Source organism: Carcharodon carcharias, chromosome 3 (assembly GCF_017639515.1).
Source record: "Carcharodon carcharias isolate sCarCar2 chromosome 3, sCarCar2.pri, whole genome shotgun sequence".
In the NCBI taxonomy this organism is placed as follows: Eukaryota; Metazoa; Chordata; class Chondrichthyes; order Lamniformes; family Lamnidae; genus Carcharodon; species Carcharodon carcharias.
In genome coordinates this window covers 63,226,542-63,244,190 of record NC_054469.1, presented here as the reverse complement: position 1 = coordinate 63,244,190, position 17,649 = coordinate 63,226,542, and the positions used below count along the sequence as shown (strand labels likewise).

Below are 17,649 nucleotides of genomic sequence, written 5' to 3'. Positions count from 1 at the left end.
TAATATGACTTCTAATGATCTTCCTCCCAAGCCCCCACACCCCACCTCACCCCCCACCCCCACCCCCACCCCTAACCCTGAGAATAAATATCAGTCGAAGCTAGGAGTCAAACTCAAGTATTTCAGTTGTGAGATATGCACTACTGGCTGCCTATAAAAACAAAACCTGAGGTGTAGACAGTAATGAAGGCATCAACCCAAAGACTGTCACAAATATAGAGGCTTAGGAACTTGTACAGAGCTATTAAACATCAATCAAAACCTGCTTCTAAATGGACTTGCATGTTGAGCATGAATATCACATCATACTAAGGATCCAGCTGTGACATGGTAAATTGAAACTCTGGAAATCTGTTAATAGGTACAGTCTGTGCCTGGACATAATGTGTGGTTTGGTGTTTGTGTAGGTTTAAAAATGGTTTATTTTGATGAGCTGTAAATTTATTTTCACTTATTTCTTACAAGAAGGAACAAAATAAGATTACTACATTCAAAGAGTATTCAGAGATGAAAAAGTGCTACAAAATAAACAGGGAGGAACAGATACTACTGTAGCAACTCACTTGTACATAACATCTTTAATGTGAGAAACATCCCAAATACAATTCACAGAAGTGTAATCAGACATAAGATGATGCTGATCCAAAGAAGGAACAATGAGAAGGGAGACTAAAAGCTGGGTCAGAAAAGATGTGTAGTATAAGAGTGTTTGGCATTGCAAGGGGTAATATAGGACTGAAGAACAGTATCACCCATAGTATGATGTAAAGGGCCACATGACAAGGGATCTGAGTCAGTCTAAGAGTATGCAGAGATTTGTGTGGAAGTAAGCATGGAGCTAGTTCATAGTCTGGGCTATACTTTGAACATATGTATATGTTATTTGTTGCCAATAAGTACTGTTGTTGAACATTACAAACCCCAGAACCTCTTCGTGAGACCTGCTGAACAAACTATTACAACACAACGGCAGCTCATTAACAAACTCAGAACTTAAGAAGCTAACGAAGGATCAGGAATCTGAAAAACTAAAGGAACAGCTATAAAAAAAGTTGGGTCAAGACTTGGAGGGAGGTATAGTTAAGGGTGTTTGGCATAGCTAGAGTGAAAAAAAAATTCAGTTCTAAGGGCGGAACCGTCCATGCCCGCTGACGTCAGGGATGCTCGGTGACATGAGTGGGCAATATGGTGAGAAGGCCAAAAATTAGTTTCACAATGTCATAAAACCAGTTTGCAATCGTCAGCTCAGCCCGTCGATAGCTGACTGCTTTTCCTGCTACTGGACATCGGGAACCTCATTCCAATACATCTGCATATCATTATAAGGCCAGCTCACCGGAATGGTACCAACCCGACCACCCGCCCCCCCAAAGCTGCTGGATTGTCCGTCCACAGCAGCACAATTGCACGCCAGTACAGAACACATCATGACAAGTGTGACGTGCAGAAGTCAGGACTTATCGCCAGGCCTTGCTCACTTCGCGGACATCTAAGGAGTAGAAGATGCTGGAGCCCGACAGCAACAGCACACTGGAGGAACGTTCATGGCATGCTGGGTGGTTCTAATGGACATGGCCTTGCTGCCAAGCAGCTCATGGAAGTTGAAAGTTCATTGATGTTCTGCTCACAACAGATGATGGTCGAAGGGGGTGGAGAGCAAGGCCCAGCTGTGTTCAGGAGAAGACGATGTACCGGGGGGGGTGAGAGAGGAAGAGGTGTCACAATAAGGTGAGATTGGGAGGGGGGGGATTACAGGTGTCAGGATGGGATGAGGTTGGGAGGAGGGGAATGAAGGTGTCGGGGGGATGTTGGGAGGGAGGAGGAAGTATGGGGGAAGGAAGGGGTAACGGGAGAAGATGGCAACTGGAGAGGTAGGTGCAAAGTAGCTGGACAGTGTAAGGGAAGGAGTTCAGAAGGGGGAAGGAGTGCGTTCAGGGAAAGGAGTCCAAGAGGAGAAAAGAGCATGGAGGGGGGGGGGTGGCGGAGTCTGAGGGGAGGAGGAATGCAGAGAGGGGAGGAAGTCTGTGTAGAGGAAGGAGTGCGGAGAGGGGAGGGAGTCCAGGGTGGAGGAAGGAGTGCGGAGAGAGGATGGAGTCTGAGGGGAGGGTGAATTTGGAGAGAGGAGGGAGTAAGGCTGGAGGAAGGAGTCAGGAGGGGGGCAGGACCACGTGTGGAGGAAGAAATAAGGCTGGAGGAAGAAGTAAGGGTGTCTGAAGGACTCAGGAAGAGGTAAGGACTAAGCGGGGGTGTGGTCCATGGGGCAAGAGGACCAAGGTGGGGGAGTCGGGGAGTGGGGGTTTGGGTGAAAGGATTACAAGGAGGAAAAGGCTTCCAAGGGGAGAAGGGGTTCCGAAGGGGGAAGGAGTCTGGAGGGAAGATGTCCAGGTGAATGTGCAAGGGAGGGCTCTGATGGGTCCATGACTGCCTCTGGGGGAGCGAACTGAGGGTGGACATGGGATGGGGGATTGGTGAGAAAGACTGAGGGCAGAGAGAGGCGGTAGGGTGGGAGGCTGAGGGTTTGACTGTAGCGGTAGAAGGGACGTAGAGCATAGTTGGTGGGGACTCGGAGGCAGACGCAGACCCTGAGGGGTGGGAAGGAGGAGGTCAGGAGGTGAAGGAGATGGGGGCGGGATTTTCGGGAAGGAAGGGAACGTGCATTTTGAACTGGATATCCCTGATAGAAAAGGATTGTGGCTGGTAGGTCATGGAGGGGAGGTGGAAGATGATGCCAGGGGGGTCAACAATGATGGAGGAAAGGATATGGGTGACTGGGGGAGGGGAAAATATGGAGAAGTCCACAAAAAACTGAATCAAGACCAGGCTGTCTCAATCGAAAGTGACAGTCATGGTGGGCAAGATCAGGTGCTGCATGGGAGTGTGATCAGTGGGTCAGCTCAGATGGACAACTGAAAGTGAACCCCAGCAGGCAGAATTGAAAATGCTCAGCACATTGAGCTGAGTGTGGTATGTGAAAGATCCATGTGCGTGGCAGAGTGCTACTGAAAGGCCTGCCACACATAGACTTCTCCCTCCAGAATCATTCATTGGCCAGCTGCTCCCTCTGCAGTGACAGAGGACGAGGTTGTGGGAGTCACAGGCAAAGGGGCGCGCAGGGAGCGGACAGCCTCTGAGGTTCCTGAATGGATGGTCCAGGGGTGTCCAGTTGCCGCTCCTCCTCCCTTTGGGTCCCCGGCCTAACTCCTTGAGGGGAAGGAGCAACTGGAGGGACATCGAGGTACCCGGTTTCCATTTCATGTTGTCACTTCAGGAACTCACCCATGACTCCCGTGATGGTGCGCAGGTCTGCACATATTTCCGCATTCAGCTGGACCAGGGCCCCCATGGCATTTGCCATCCTCCCTATGGAAACCTCCATACACACAAGTGTGCACCACTTCATCAGAGAGCAGGTGGACGCACACCTCTGGCTGTAAGAAGTCGATCCCTTTGATCTGTAATCACCGCGGGAGTCCACCAAAACCCTACAGGAAGAATCATTGAAAAACGGTTACTGCAGCACCATCTTTAAATGTGAAACAGCATTTAAATCTGTAATCTGCTGAGCTGTAAAGCAATCATGAATAAGGAATCAACCCTACCAAATTTGGACTGATACAAGGGCCAAACCAGGTGCAGAAATGGGGGCTTTGGCAAAAAGATTTTCAAGATACATGATAGCTTCAGGCTTAGATAAGAAGGCAGAGGCTGAACAAGGTAAATACGCTACGGCACTCAATAGGTCCGATAGCCGATTATGTCATTGCAAGGCAAGGAATGAATGAATTTTTAGCTAAGCTTGAAAATATTCTGAAATTCTTCAATACCTACTTTAATTTAAGAAGTAATAAAATTCTAGAGTGCGCAAAGTTCAACACATAAGTCCAACAGCCCACAGAACCTGTTAACTCTTTCATAAATAAGTTATACAGATTGGATGAGGGCTGTGACTCTGGTGACCTTAATTCAGAGTGCATATGAGACTGAGTAGTAGCCAGAGTGGCTGATGATGCCCTTACAGACATACTAAAGGCAAAAAAAGATCTGACTTTAGAAAAGGCCATCCAAATAGTCAGATAGTCTGAAATTTGCCAACAATTAGTGGAACAAAGGAATTATGAGGTGCACAAATAGTCAGCAAAAATCCTGTGGTATTGTCCGTTTATAACCAATTCTGCCTGGTTTAAATTTCAAGCAATGCTTGACATTTAACTGTCAGTCACCATTAACTGGTGCATTCTCCATGGAAACACCTCTACCAATCAGAGCTCACTTGCCAACCAATGAGCACTCTCTTCTCATACAGTATAACATTGTTGCTTCCCCTGACATCGGTATTCTTGCGATTGACCTGATGGAGTGCAAAATGATAAGTTTTGACAAAATGTCTTTTTTTCTGCAATAATTAAGTTCTGCACTATCAAACAACCACTTTCATCCTATGTTATGAAGAGAAGGAAGAAGAGGAGGAAATAGAAGTTAGATTGGAGGAACTTTAAAGTGAAGCATCACAGAAGATGTTTGCTTCCAACATGTTTATTACAGGGTTTACGGAATTAGTGTGTCTGCCAGTCAGTGGCTCGGAAAGCTGCACTTGACCCTTGGAGGTTGTTGGGAAGTTACACTAATTGCTGACTAAAGATTATCAGCTGCTTCAGTCAGAAGAACAGCACTGCCCAAATCAGTTAAAGTTACCATTTCCTTGAATTGTTTTGCCAGGCAGCATCACCATTTTCACATTAGTCAGGCAGTTCAGTATTTTATAAAGAAATCCCACTTTACCACTGACCAAGTATCTGAGAGTCAATGCACAGTGATTAGAAAACAAGTAGTGATCCCAGGGCAGAAGTGGGAACCAGCAGTTCTGAACATTTTGATCAATTACTAAATTTGTCTGTCACTTCAATTAATCCCATAGCCACACGCTGTGGGGCTTTACAAGGTGCTGGATTTTCCTCTCCTCAGTCAAGTATACCACAGGTCTAGCTCTCTCGACTCAAGCTCGTTATGTGCCAATAGCCTGTTCAAATTAGATTGAGGGAAAGACTCCCAAGGATATTCAGCCCAGGCCATGACAAGCCAGCTCAAGCCCATTTTTTGCTGGACTACAAAATTTAGGACTATGGAACTTCCTCCAAGCCACATCCAAGTTGGCAAAGAGATGTTCATATGATCCCATTGAATATGAATGGAAAGCTGCACTATAATTCATATAAATATATTATAAGGCTCATTTAGCGCAACGGGCGAGTTGCTGAATAGGGAATGGAAAAATGAGTTGCACATTATTCTTTCTCACCATGTGTTCTCTCCAAGTGACCATTCCCTTTCAGAATGCAGAATCTGCTCTTATATTTAAATGAATATTTACTGCCATTTCTCATACAATTTCAGAGCCTTGCTTTGTGAACAGGCAAAATCTGAAACAAAGTCAAACAATCTATTTAAAAAGTGGTGTTTCTGGTATTTGCTCGAAGATTGGTGTACAGTGGACAGTTGATTGATTATGCCTCTCAATGATCGAGTAGAACTGACAAATGTACCAGCATGACAGAACCAGACATTTGTTAATGTATCAAATGAATAAAACCTGTAATATCTCTTGTTTAACTGTTGCAGCAATCTTTTCCTGAAATTCTATGTATGTTCAGGTTTACAATCAAACAGCTTCCAACCCTTTCCAATAGACTGGAGATAGAGTGCACAAGGTCTTCAAATACATATTCAATGAGACTTATAGTTGTTCTGGATCATGAGTCTGTTTATAGCATTGTGAACTTGCCATTAAAGGTGCGTTGTGAACTTGTTGTCAACAGTGCATTGCAGAGATAACAAATGACAGCATTAACAGCATTTAATGTGTTGCTCTGAAAGTATTGCAGCTTTTGACCTTGATATTTAATGGTTTAGCAGCAGGCAGGAAAAACTTCCAGCATCTTTGAGTTCCATGGAGCCCCAGCAGAGCTTAAAATGTAGAAGGTCTCATACCTGCTTAATCTTTAGTGGGGAATGGAAGCAAATTGAGACAAGTCATACCATAGGTGTAAACACTAGGGTGAGTATTTAAAACAAAAACAGAATTACCTGGAAAAACTCAGCAGGTCTGGCAGCATCGGCGGAGAAGAAAAGAGTTGACGTTTCGAGTCCTCATGAGTATTCAGTAAGACATATCTCCTCCCCACATGTTTTCTGAATCAGTTACCCCACAGTCAATGATAATCCCAAAGATTACAACTTACAAATGAGGGATGTAATTGCCCCCCCACACCCGCACCCCCCCCCCCACACCCCCAAAAGATTAAATGTAAAACATTTAGAATGGAGGGCAGAAGAAATCATTTTATTTTACACTGCAAATGCATTACGAGAGTTTGTGATTGAAGCAGAGATTATGTCAATGTTTCCAATTTGCGTAGAAGGAAAGAGGAATTACAAAAAAATGGGAGAGGGTCTGCACATGATGACTGCTTAAGTGAAGCATAAACATTAATATGGACTGCAAAACAAAAACAGAATTACCTGGAAAAACTCAGCAGGTCTGGCAGCATCGGCAGAGAAGAAAAGAGTTGAAGGTTTGAATCCTCATGACCCTTCAACAGAACTGGGTGAATCCAAGGAGAGGGGTGAAAAATAAGCTGGTTTAAGGTTGGGGGGGGGGGTGCGGTTGGGTGGGGGGAGAGCAGTGGAGGGGGGTGGTGTGGTTGTAGGGACAAGCAAGCAGTGATAGGAGCAGATAATCAAAAGATGTCACAGACAAAAAAACACAAGAACACAGAAGTGTTGAAGTTGGTGATATTATCTAAACGAAAGTGCTAATTAAGAATGGATGGTACGGCAATCAAGGTACAGCTCTAGTGGGGGTGGGAGGGGCATAAAAGATTTAAAAATAATGAAAATAGGTGGGAAAAGAAAAATCTATATAAATTATTGGAAAAAACAAAAGGAAGGGGGAAGAAACAGAAAGGGGATGGGGATGGAGGAGGGAATTCAAGATCTAAAGTTGTTGAATTCAATATTCAGTCCGGAAGGCTGTAAAATGCCTAGTCGGAAGATGAGGTGCTGTTCCTCCAGTTTGCGTTGGGCTTCACTGGAACAATGCAGCAAGCCAAGGACAGACATGTGGGCAAGAGAGCAGGGTGGAGTGTTAAAATGGCAAGCGACAGGGAGGTTTGGGTCATTCTTGCGGACAGACCGCAGGTGTTCTGTACAGCAGTCGCCCAGTTTACGTTTGGTCTCTCCAAAGTAGAGGAGACCACATTGGGAGCAACGAATGCAGTAGACTAAGTTGAGGGAAACGCAAGTGAAATGCTGCTTCACTTGAAAGGAGAGTTTGGGCCCTTGGATGGTGAGGAGAGAAGAAGTGAAGGGGCAGGTGTTGCATATTTTGTGTGGGCATGGGGAGGTGCCATAGGTGAGGGTTGAGGAATAGGGGGTGATGGAGGAGTGGAGCAGGGTGTTTCGGAGGTAACGATCCCTATGGAATGCCACCGGGGGGGGTGAAGGGAAGATGTGTTTGGTGGTGGCATCATGCTGGAGTTGGCGGAAATGGCGGAGAATGATCCTTTGAATGCGGAGGCTGGTGGGGAGATAAGTGAGGACAAGGGGGACCCTATCATGTTTCTGGGAGGGAGGAGAAGGCATGAGGGTGGATGCGCGGGAGATGGGCTGGACATGGTTGAGGGCCCTGTCAACGACCGTGGGTGGAAAACCTCGGTTAAGGAAGAAGGAGGACATGTCAGAGGAACTGTTTTTGAAGATAGCATCATCAGAATAGATGCGACGGAGGTGAAGGAACTGAGAGAATGGGATGGAGTCCTTACAGGAAGCGGGGTGTGAGGAGCTGTAGTCGAGGTAGCTGTGGGAGTCGGTAGGCTTGTAATGGATATTGATGGACAGTCTAATACCAGAAATTGAGACAGAGAGATCAAGGAAGGGAAGGGAAGTGTCAGAGATGGACCACGTGAAAATGATGGAAGGGTGGAGACTGGAAGCAAAATTAATAAATTTTTCCAGGTCCCGATGAGAGCATGAAGCAGCACCGAAGAAATCATCGATGTACCGGAGAAAGAGTTGTGGAAGGGGGCCGGAGTAGGACTGGAACAAGGAATGTTCCACATGCCCCATAAAGAGACAGGCATAGCTGGGGCCCATGCGGGTACCCATAGCCATACCTTTTATTTGGAGGAAGTGAGAGGAGTTGAAGGAGAAATTGTTCAGTGTGAGAACAAATTCAACCAGACGGGGGAGAGTAGTGGTGGATGGGGATTGTTCGGGCCTCTGTTTGAGGAAGAAGCTAAGGGCCCTCAGACCATCCTGGTGGGGGATGGAGGTGTAGAGGAATTGGATGTCCATGGTGAAGAGGAAGCAGTTGGAGCCAGGGAACTGGAAATTGTTGATGTGACGTAAGGTGTCAGAGGAATCACGGATGTAGTTGGGAAGGGACTGGACAAGGGGAGAGAGAAGGGAGTCAAGGTAATGAGAAATGAGTTACGTGGGGCAGGAGCAAGCTGCCATGATCGGTCTACCGGGACAGTTCTGTTTGTGGATTTTGGGTAGGAGGTAAAAGCGGGCTGTCCGAGGTTGGGCAACCATCAGGTTGGAAGCTTTGGGAGGAAGATTGCCAGAGGAGATGAGATCAGTGACAGTCCTGGAAACAATGGCTTGATGTTCAGTGGTGGGGTCATGCTCCAGGGAGAGGTAGGAGGAAGTGTCTGCGAGTTGACGCTCAGCCTCTGCGAGGTAGAGGTCAGTGCGCCAGACAACAACAGCACCACCCTTGTCAGCGGGTTTGATGACAATGTTGGGGTTGGACCTGAGAGAATGGTGTGCAGTTAGTTCAGAGAGAGACAGATTAGAATGGGTGAGAGGAGCAGAGAAATGGAGACGACTAATGTTGCGCTGAAAATATGGACTGAATGGGCCAAATAAGCCTGTTTCTGTAGTAATTTCTAATTTTATCTAGGCAAACATAAAGAACAACAGTTATGATCAGGTTTTCTTTGTTCAGTTGTCACAACTTATCTCTGTATAATGTTACAATTGTGAAGTTTATAAGGTTATGATGTTTTTGAACTGTATCTTTAAATTTAGGGTAAACAAAGCATGTCATACGATAACCTGTTCTGGAGTCTGCTGGACAGAAAGTCTGGGTGGTTTGATTGTTAGAGATCAAAGGAACACTTCGATTGTTTTACTGGAAGAAGGTGTAAGGTACTTACCCTTGGAGACAATGGCAGCAGTCTCTAAGTTTACATTGAGTAGACTCTGAGTCTCCTAAAGTCCCAGAAAGGTGTTCAAGGTCCATGTTGTAATCAGTTGTGCTGCAAACTGTCAATTTATTTCCAAGATGAAAGAGAGCTGGGCTCTCAAGGATAGCTAATTAGCATTTTTATCTGGATACAAGGCTATTGTGTTTCACGTTGCCACGGGGAAAGAGGGCAGAGGAAGCCTTTTTTGAGATCAGGTTACATCGCTACAAATCAGTGAATCTCAAACAGAAACGTATGGTCAGCAGAGAAAAGGGATGCTCGGCTTTGTGAACTACCTCAGCTGTACATGGGAGGAGAGTGTCTCTTGTCAAAGGAAAGCATCCTGCAACCTTCAAAGGGTTCTGGGAGATTTGTCCTGGCATGACTGGGGATAGAAGAATCATTGGAGCAATCTTTAGTGCTGGTTGTGGATTTAAGAAACTGTCCAAAAACTGAGGAAAGTAACTACAGATGGTCATTCAGAGTTATCGCTTGGTGACATGGCGATGCAGGAACCCATTGTAAGATGGGAGCAACTGTGGACTGTTCGCTTTAAGGACTGTAATTCCATGGAGAGTGTGGTGTGTGATAACTGTAGAAGGGGAACATTCCTTCCTGTAGTTAAAGTACAAGTCGCAAAAGAAAATAGCGTTTAGTCAACAGTGACTGGGATTTTCTGGTCCTGCCCAAGGCGGGAATCATCGTGGGCGGGATGAAAAACTTGATGGACCTGCCAACAATCCATTGACTTTGGGAGGGAATTTCTGGTACCAAAGCAGGCAGGACTGGAAAATCCCGGCCAGTGTATTTTTTTAGTTATTGGTTACAGTAAAAGTTTTACAACGTACAAATTTCATTGTGTCATTCTTTCAGCTCATAACTGGAAGTGCAAGCCTCTTTTTAAGAGTTATTGGTCTCCAGGGAGATTGTAACAAATTGCAGGCTCTTAGTGGGATTAAGAATCCACAGGCTGAGATAGATAAACTGGGATTTGCTGAAGTTTAAACAAAGTTGAGAAAACTGTTTAAAAAGCATATGACTTTGTTAATAGAGGTATTAGCTTGCAAAAGGAAGAAAGTGATGCCCCCATAACATATGGTCAGGCTATAGATGGATTATTGTATTCTGGGCACCCACACTATAAGAAATATGTCAAAACCTTAAAAAGGGTGCAGAAGAGATTTACTTGAGTGGTACCAATTGTAAAGGACTTGTTATGTAGTAAGACTGCAGAAGGTGAGATTGTTCTCCTTAGAATAGAGGAAGATAAGTGGAGATAAAAACAAAAAAACTGCGGATGCTGGAAATCCAAAACAAAAACAGAATTACCTGGAAAAACTCAGCAGGTCTGGCAGCATCGGCGGAGAAGAAAAGAGTTGACGTTTCGAATCCTCATGACCCTGTTCTGTCGAAGGGTCATGAGGACTCGAAACGTCAACTCTTTTCTTCTCCGCCGATGCTGCCAGACCTGCTGAGTTTTTCCAGGTAATTCTGAAGATAAGTGGAGAGTTGGTAGAGCTGTGAAAAATCATGAACGGTTTTATAGGCTAAATAAGAAGAAACTGTTTCCAGTGGCATAAGGGTTGATATCACAGATTTATATGATTTTCAAAAGAACTAGAGGTGACATGAGGATCAGCGCAGTGAGTTGCTGTGACCTGGATCGCCCTGCCTCGAAGGGTAGTAACTTTCAGAAAGGAATTGGAGGAAAACGTGGAAGAAAAAATTTACAGGGTATGGGGAAAAAAGCAGGAGAGAAACTAATTGGAATGCTCGTTCAAAGAGGCACAAGTAACCAAATAGCCTCCCTCTTTGCTGTAGCATTCTATGATTCTGTGATTATCTTTCTAAATAAGAAAACGGTACCCTTATATGAAGAAGAGCATGTGTGACTCTGTGACAAGATTTTGTGTACATAAGGTTGAGGCGCCGGGGGTCTTGCCTGCCAGCTGGAGAGCCAGCGAGGGACCCACGCTGCCCCATTTCAGGAAGGCCCCCGAACCACATGCCAATCAGGCCTATTGAGAACTATTGGACAATGAGAGGCTGGCAGCTCTTGTGCTCAGCAGTGCCACTGGGGAGGTAGTGGCTTTTGCCAGAAGGACAGGTACCAGAGTTCCAAGATCGCAGAAGGACCCAGGTCACAGGTAAGTGATGTTGGGGGTTGGTGGTTTACAGGTGGAGGTCATGGGAAGAGGGGTGCTGAGGGATCAGCAGCATGGGCAAGGGGGTGGCTCTCAGCAGCACCCCCCTTTCTCAATGTTGAGTCCCTCAATCAGGCACTGAGTGCCTTTGATCAAGGGACCGTGCCCTCTCCCACCCCACCCCATTGCTGGCAGCTGAGAAGCTAGCTGCACGGTTTTAGCTGCTGTGCATGCTTCATGGTGACAAGCCCACCTGCAGTTGGGTTAATACCAGCGGTGTCAGGATGATGCCCTTAAGTCATCATTAACTGACCACTTAAGGGCCTCAATTGGCAGCTGGGCAGGACCTTTCCACCCAGAACTTAATCCTGGGGCAGACAGGAAGGCAGCTTCCCGCTTCCAAGTTCACCACCAGTGAGAGTGGAAGATTCTGCCTTTAGTTAGAAGATTTGTGAGAAAGAAATCACAAAACATTTTGATAATTTTGAAGAGAATTGTGATTGTGTCAGATTGGGTTTGCAAGATGATGGTCTGCAGCTGAATTTATAAACTATTAGGTCCAAAGTCACCAATCCGTTCTAAACATGATATGCTTATTACATGTCATGTCTTAAATTACTCAAGTTATTGTATTCCAAACTTGAGGATTGCTGAAAAAAAGAGACATTTTTTGTTGAAACTTCTTGTCTTGCACTCATCAGGACAATTTGCAAGAAAATGCCAATGTCAGGGGAAGCAACAAATTATACTTACATTGTAGTATAAGAAGAAAGTGCTGATTGGTTGGCAAGTGGACTCTGATTGGTAGAGGCATTGCCATGGAGAAAGCACCAGTTGATGGTAACTGATAGTTAACTGCCAAGCATTAAAAAATATATAAATAAATAACTAATTTAAACCAGGCAGCATGACCCTGATTAGTCAAGACAATGCCCTGGGGAATGAACCAGAGAATGGCTGTCACTCTTGTTTAGCTGAAACAGGCACAATGTGTGTTTACAGGTCCTTTCTGTCTGCAAAGAACAGGGCCCTGTGTTTTAACATATGTAGCTTTCAGTACACGCAAATGCGCCACACTGTGAGCCAGACTGACAATCTTAAATTGGTTGTCAGCGTAATTCTTAGGTCACTGAGGATTATTGAGCAAAAGTTGTCCAATCGCGGAATCGCATCTAATGTTGGACACTGTGGCTAGAATTTCCCATCCTGTTGGTGTAGGGCGCCATGGTGGAGGGTGGGGGGGACAATATGATGAGAAGAACATAAATCGGTTTCACGCTATTGTGAAACCGGTTTGCGATTGCCCACTCCACCCATCTATGGCGGGCCACGTTTCCTGCCACCGCACGTCAGGAACCTAATTTCAATACTTTGGCATCTCCCTATATGCCCTGCTCACCAGAATCATCCCTCCCCCCCCATGCTGGATCATCCGAGCACATCTGCTTGATTGCATGCCGACATGTTTCACAGCTGTAAATGAGCGACATGCACCTGGCGAGCTGCACTTCACTCGGGACTTCAAGGTTTATTTGCCCACTTTGCTTCACACAGCACTTGCAGCCATCAGCACCAGGCTTCACAGGCAGAACTGCATCACTTTTAGAGGAGCTTGCGGGTAGGTCTCTACCTATCAGACCATGGGGTGGCTTTTCAACTGCTGCAGGACTAGTGCTTGCTTGCGGAAGTGAGAGAAGTGACCTCAGGCAAGGGAAGAGGCTGCAGGGCAAAGGCTATACTGGGGAAGGGTGTGTCCCAGGGTATGGGTGAGGCCACATGTTGACCTGTGCAAGATGGTGAGGGCTGAGAAGGCAGTCTCCAGAGGAGATGAGGCCTGATGGAGCTGTAAGGGTGTGTGTGAGAGAATGAGTGGTGATGTCACTTGAGCTGGCAGTGAGTCAGATGGCAGTGAATGTGTGATGGGCATGTGAGTGTGTGAGTTTAGAGAGATGAGATGGTTGACTTACCCTGGTGGCACGGATGAGATCATTCATCCATTTTATGCACTGGATAGCCGATATCTTGTGTGCAGCATTGGCACTGACCACCTCTGCCACTGCCTTCCAAGCTGGAGTGATGAGACTGATGGGCCTCATGAGGCCAGAGTGGGGATAGAGGACATAACAGTGGGCCTCCATGACGTCCAGAAGGCATCCCAGGGATGCGTCACTGAATCAGGAGGCTGCATTCTACTTGGCTTTTGGGGCCATGTTTTCACCAGAGCTGTCCTGGTGAATTGAGAATCATTGAGAAGGTTGGTGTACCTACACCACTTAGACCACAGCGGTTTAAGAAGGCAGCTCACCACCCCCTTATCAAGGGCAACTAGGGATGAGAAATAAATGCTTACCCAGCCAGTGAAGCCCACATCCCGTAAATGAATTTTAACAAGTGTGTGCGCAGCTGCCGTTTAAATATGGCATCCTGCATGAGGGAGCAGCGAGGTAATGGTGTTATGTGAAAATCAGAGGCCCCACCAGTGAGACGGCACGTTTCCTGTGGCTGCCTAATTAATAAGGCAGGAATGGGACGATGCAGCATGAGAACCCATCACTGCAGCCGGCGGGTAAAACGACTTTTTTCCCGCCTGCTACTGCACTTTATGCAAATTTGGGATGATTCCGCCATGTGGTTTGAGTTTTGCAAGCACGGGCTGGTTGGGTACGGTCTGTACCTTGTCCATTTGTGAACAGCGGAAGGGACATGCTATTTGATACGATCCGCCAGTCTTTGGGACATACAGCCTACATACCATAAGAGGGTAGCCAGGGAAAGGGTAGGCCCACTCAGGGACAGAGGTGGGAATCTGTGTGTGGAGCCGGAAGAAATGGAAGAGATACTAAATGAATACTTCTCATCAGTATTCACCAAAGAGAAGGACTTAGCAGTCGATTTGTCTAGGGAAGAGTGTGTAGATAGCCTGGATCATGTTGAGATCAAAAAAGAGGAGGTGTTAGGCATCTACCCCAGAGTACTGAGGGAGGCAAGGGAGGAGATTGCTGGGGCCTTGACAGAAATCTTTGTATCCTCACTGGCTACGGGTGAAGTCACAGAGGACTGGAGAATGGCCTATGTTGTTCCATTGTTTAAGAAGGGTAGCAGGGATAATCCAGGAAATTACAGGCCAGTGAGCCTTACGTCAGTGGTAGGGAAATTATTGGAGAAGATTCTTCGTGACAGGATTTACTACAATTTGGAAGTAACTGGGCGTATTAGTGAGAGGCGGTATGGTTTTGTGAAGGGGAGGTCGTGTCTCACTAACTTGATCGAGTTTTTCGAGGAAGTGACAAAGATGATCGATGATGGAAGGACAGTGGATGTTATATACATGGATTTCAGTAAGGCCTTTGACAAGGTCCCTCATGGCAGACTGATATAGAAGGTAAAGACGCATGGGGTCACAGGTGAGCTGGCAAGATGGATACAGAATTGTCTTGGTCATAGAACACAATGGGTAGCAGTGGAAGGGTGCTTTTCTGAATGGAGAGCTGTGACTAGTGGAGTTCCGCAAGGATCAGTGCTGGGACCTTTGCTGTTTGTAGTATACATAAATGATTTGGAAGAAAATGTAACTGGGCTAATTAGTAAGTTTGCAGATGACACTAACGTTGGAGGAGTTGCAGATAGTGAAGAGGATTGTCAAAGGATAAAACGGGATATAGATCGGTTGGAGACTTGGGCGGAGAAATGACAGATGGAGTTTAATCCGGACAAATGCGAGGTAATGCATTTTGGAAGTTCTAATACAGGCAGGAATTATACAGTAAATGGCAGAACCTTTAAGTCTCTTGAAGGGCAGAGGGATCTGGGTGTTCAGGCCCACAGGTCACTGAAAGTGGCAACGCAGGTGGATAAGGTAGTCAGGAAGGCATATGGCTTGCTTGCCTTCATTGGCAGGGGTATTGAGTATAAAAGCTGGGAAGTCATGCTGCAGCTGTGTAGAACCTTGGTTAGGCTACACTTGGAATATTGCGTGCAATTCTGATCGCCACACTACCAGAAGGATATGGAGACATTGGAGAGGGTGCAGAGGAGGTTTACCAGGATGCTGCCTAGTCTGGAGGTTATTAGCTATGAGGAGAGGCTGGAGAAACCCAAATTGTTCTCACTAGAGCGACGGAGATTGAGGGGTGACTTGATAGAAGTTTACAAAATTATGAGTGGCATGGACAGAGTAGATAGTCAGAAGCTTTTTCCCAAGGTGGAAGAGTCAATTACTAGGGGACATAGATTTAAGGTGAGAGGAGAAAACTATAAAGGAGATGTGCAGGGCAAGTTTTTTATGCAGAGGGTAGTGAGTGTCTCGAATTCGCTGCCAGAGGAGGTGGTGGAAGCAGGTACGATAGTGGTGTTTAAGAGGCAGCTTGACAAATACATGAATAGGATGGGAATAGAGGGATATGGACCTCAGAAGTTCAAAATGTTTTAGTCAACGGGCAATATGATCAGTGCAGGCTTGGAGGGCCGAAGGGCCTGTTCCTGAGCTGTACTTTTATTTGTTCTTTGTACCTAGCATTACACTGGCCTGAAATTCATATACCACACTACTCATTTCAGGATCAAGGTTTTAGAACTTGCCTCAAGTTTCCGAGGTGGCAGGGGCCTGTTTTAGGTGCCTGGATGTGGCCTTTCCATGGCAGACCGGGGGGACCAGTGCTTCAAGCAGACCTAGACAGGCCTCACTGTCTGCCTGGGTGCTGCAGCAGCTAGAGGCCACTTTGTGGAGAGACCCTTCCTACCACACAACCACCCCCACAATGATGGCCTGGCTGCAAAAGCTACTTTTAAATTTAAATTTTAAAGAAGTTGGAGTGAGGACACCTCCATTTTGAAGCATCCTCTCCCTTACTTACCTTCCATTGCAGCCTGCTGCTCCTCTCAAGCTGGAAGGCCTCTGATTGGCCCTCCAGTTTCAAGAGCTCTACTTGAATCAGGCAGCCTCCTAGGGAAAATCACAAAGAGTGACTGTTTCCCACAAAGTGTGGGTTTCTGACCCCCATTTCAGTATGACCGAGGATTTTAGAAGCCTGCAGGGAAAAGCCTGCCCTTTGTTTCTGCAGATTAATTTTGAACTTCCATTCCGCCTCCCCCATTACCACTCCAAGCAATGGCTGTGACAGGTAGTTTTAGATTTCTGGACAAGGATTGCGATGTGTAATTTATGCTGCTGTTAAACATACTGCTGTAGAGATGTGGATAAATAATTAAATATTTACTATCTGTCCCCGCTGAAAAGTACTGTATATTATGAACCATTATTCAAAATCTCAAACACGTTGCACACAAAGCTCTCCAGTTGATAATGCCGTTGCTTTCCCTTGCAGATTATTTTCTATTACCATATGGCAGGAGATATTATTGGATCATTAATAGTGTACCAAGTGACTTTATCACATTATCGCACATTACTTTTCAACTTAACTGGAGACCAAGGCCATTACTGGCAGCGAGCTGTTATCACTCTCAGTGCTGATGAGGACTTTGAAATAATGTTAGAAGGATGGGTCGGGAAGGGATCTAAAGGAGTCATAGCACTTGATGACATCACCTTCACAAAGGAATGCATCTGTTCCTCCATTGCACTTGATACAGAAGCAACTCCACTTCCTCCAACAGGTATGTGATAGCCACTTAAACCGTGTAACCAGATTTCCTTGTTAATTAGAGCAAGTCACCTAGGTGGCTTCAGAATATTTTTCTCTTATTGGGACCAATGGATTGGGCAGTACTTTGAATGCAAAGAACCAGATTTCAAAAGGGGCCGTATTTTTGCTCTCAAGGCCTTTAGCTCAAGTCCAGACAAAAACCCATCTTGACTTAAAGGTCCCTGTTAGACCCAATTCCCCCCCCACCCCCGGGCAGGTGGGGCTGGGATAGAGTCATGCCTGCTGATCCTAGCACATCGTAGGCAGCTGCAACAAGAGATTGCACATTTTTTCCTCTGATGTATGCCCAAAATACTGGCATATTTGGGGATCCAGAGCAGAAAAATAAATTGTAATAACTTTTATATGAAATCTACTTAAATCTGCCATTCAGTTGGTTTTCAAATCATTTTCAAAACAGACAAACTTAAATATTTTATGTGCTGTTTGCCTTTAATGCCCATCCTCCCTCCAAGTCAGTCACTATCCCCCATTTTGTCATTCCCCAGCACAGCCTGGTCTTCCTCCTTCAAGACAGAAGGCCATAAATTTAAGCATTTCTGACACAACTGGTCTGGTTATCCATCACAATATTCGACTGAACTACGTTATTTT

The 17,649-nt window shown here is 45.8% G+C and overlaps 1 protein-coding gene across 1 annotated transcript in view; it reads left to right on the top strand.

The window, feature by feature from the left end:
* The window catches only part of malrd1 (MAM and LDL receptor class A domain containing 1), a 290,471-nt gene that overhangs the window by 76,637 nt on the left and 196,185 nt on the right, over positions 1 to 17,649 (top strand). The window contains exon 13 of the mRNA XM_041183945.1: positions 16,714 to 17,005. Coding sequence (XP_041039879.1) covers positions 16,714 to 17,005 — 292 coding nt within the window. The remainder of the gene's footprint in view (positions 1 to 16,713; positions 17,006 to 17,649) is intronic.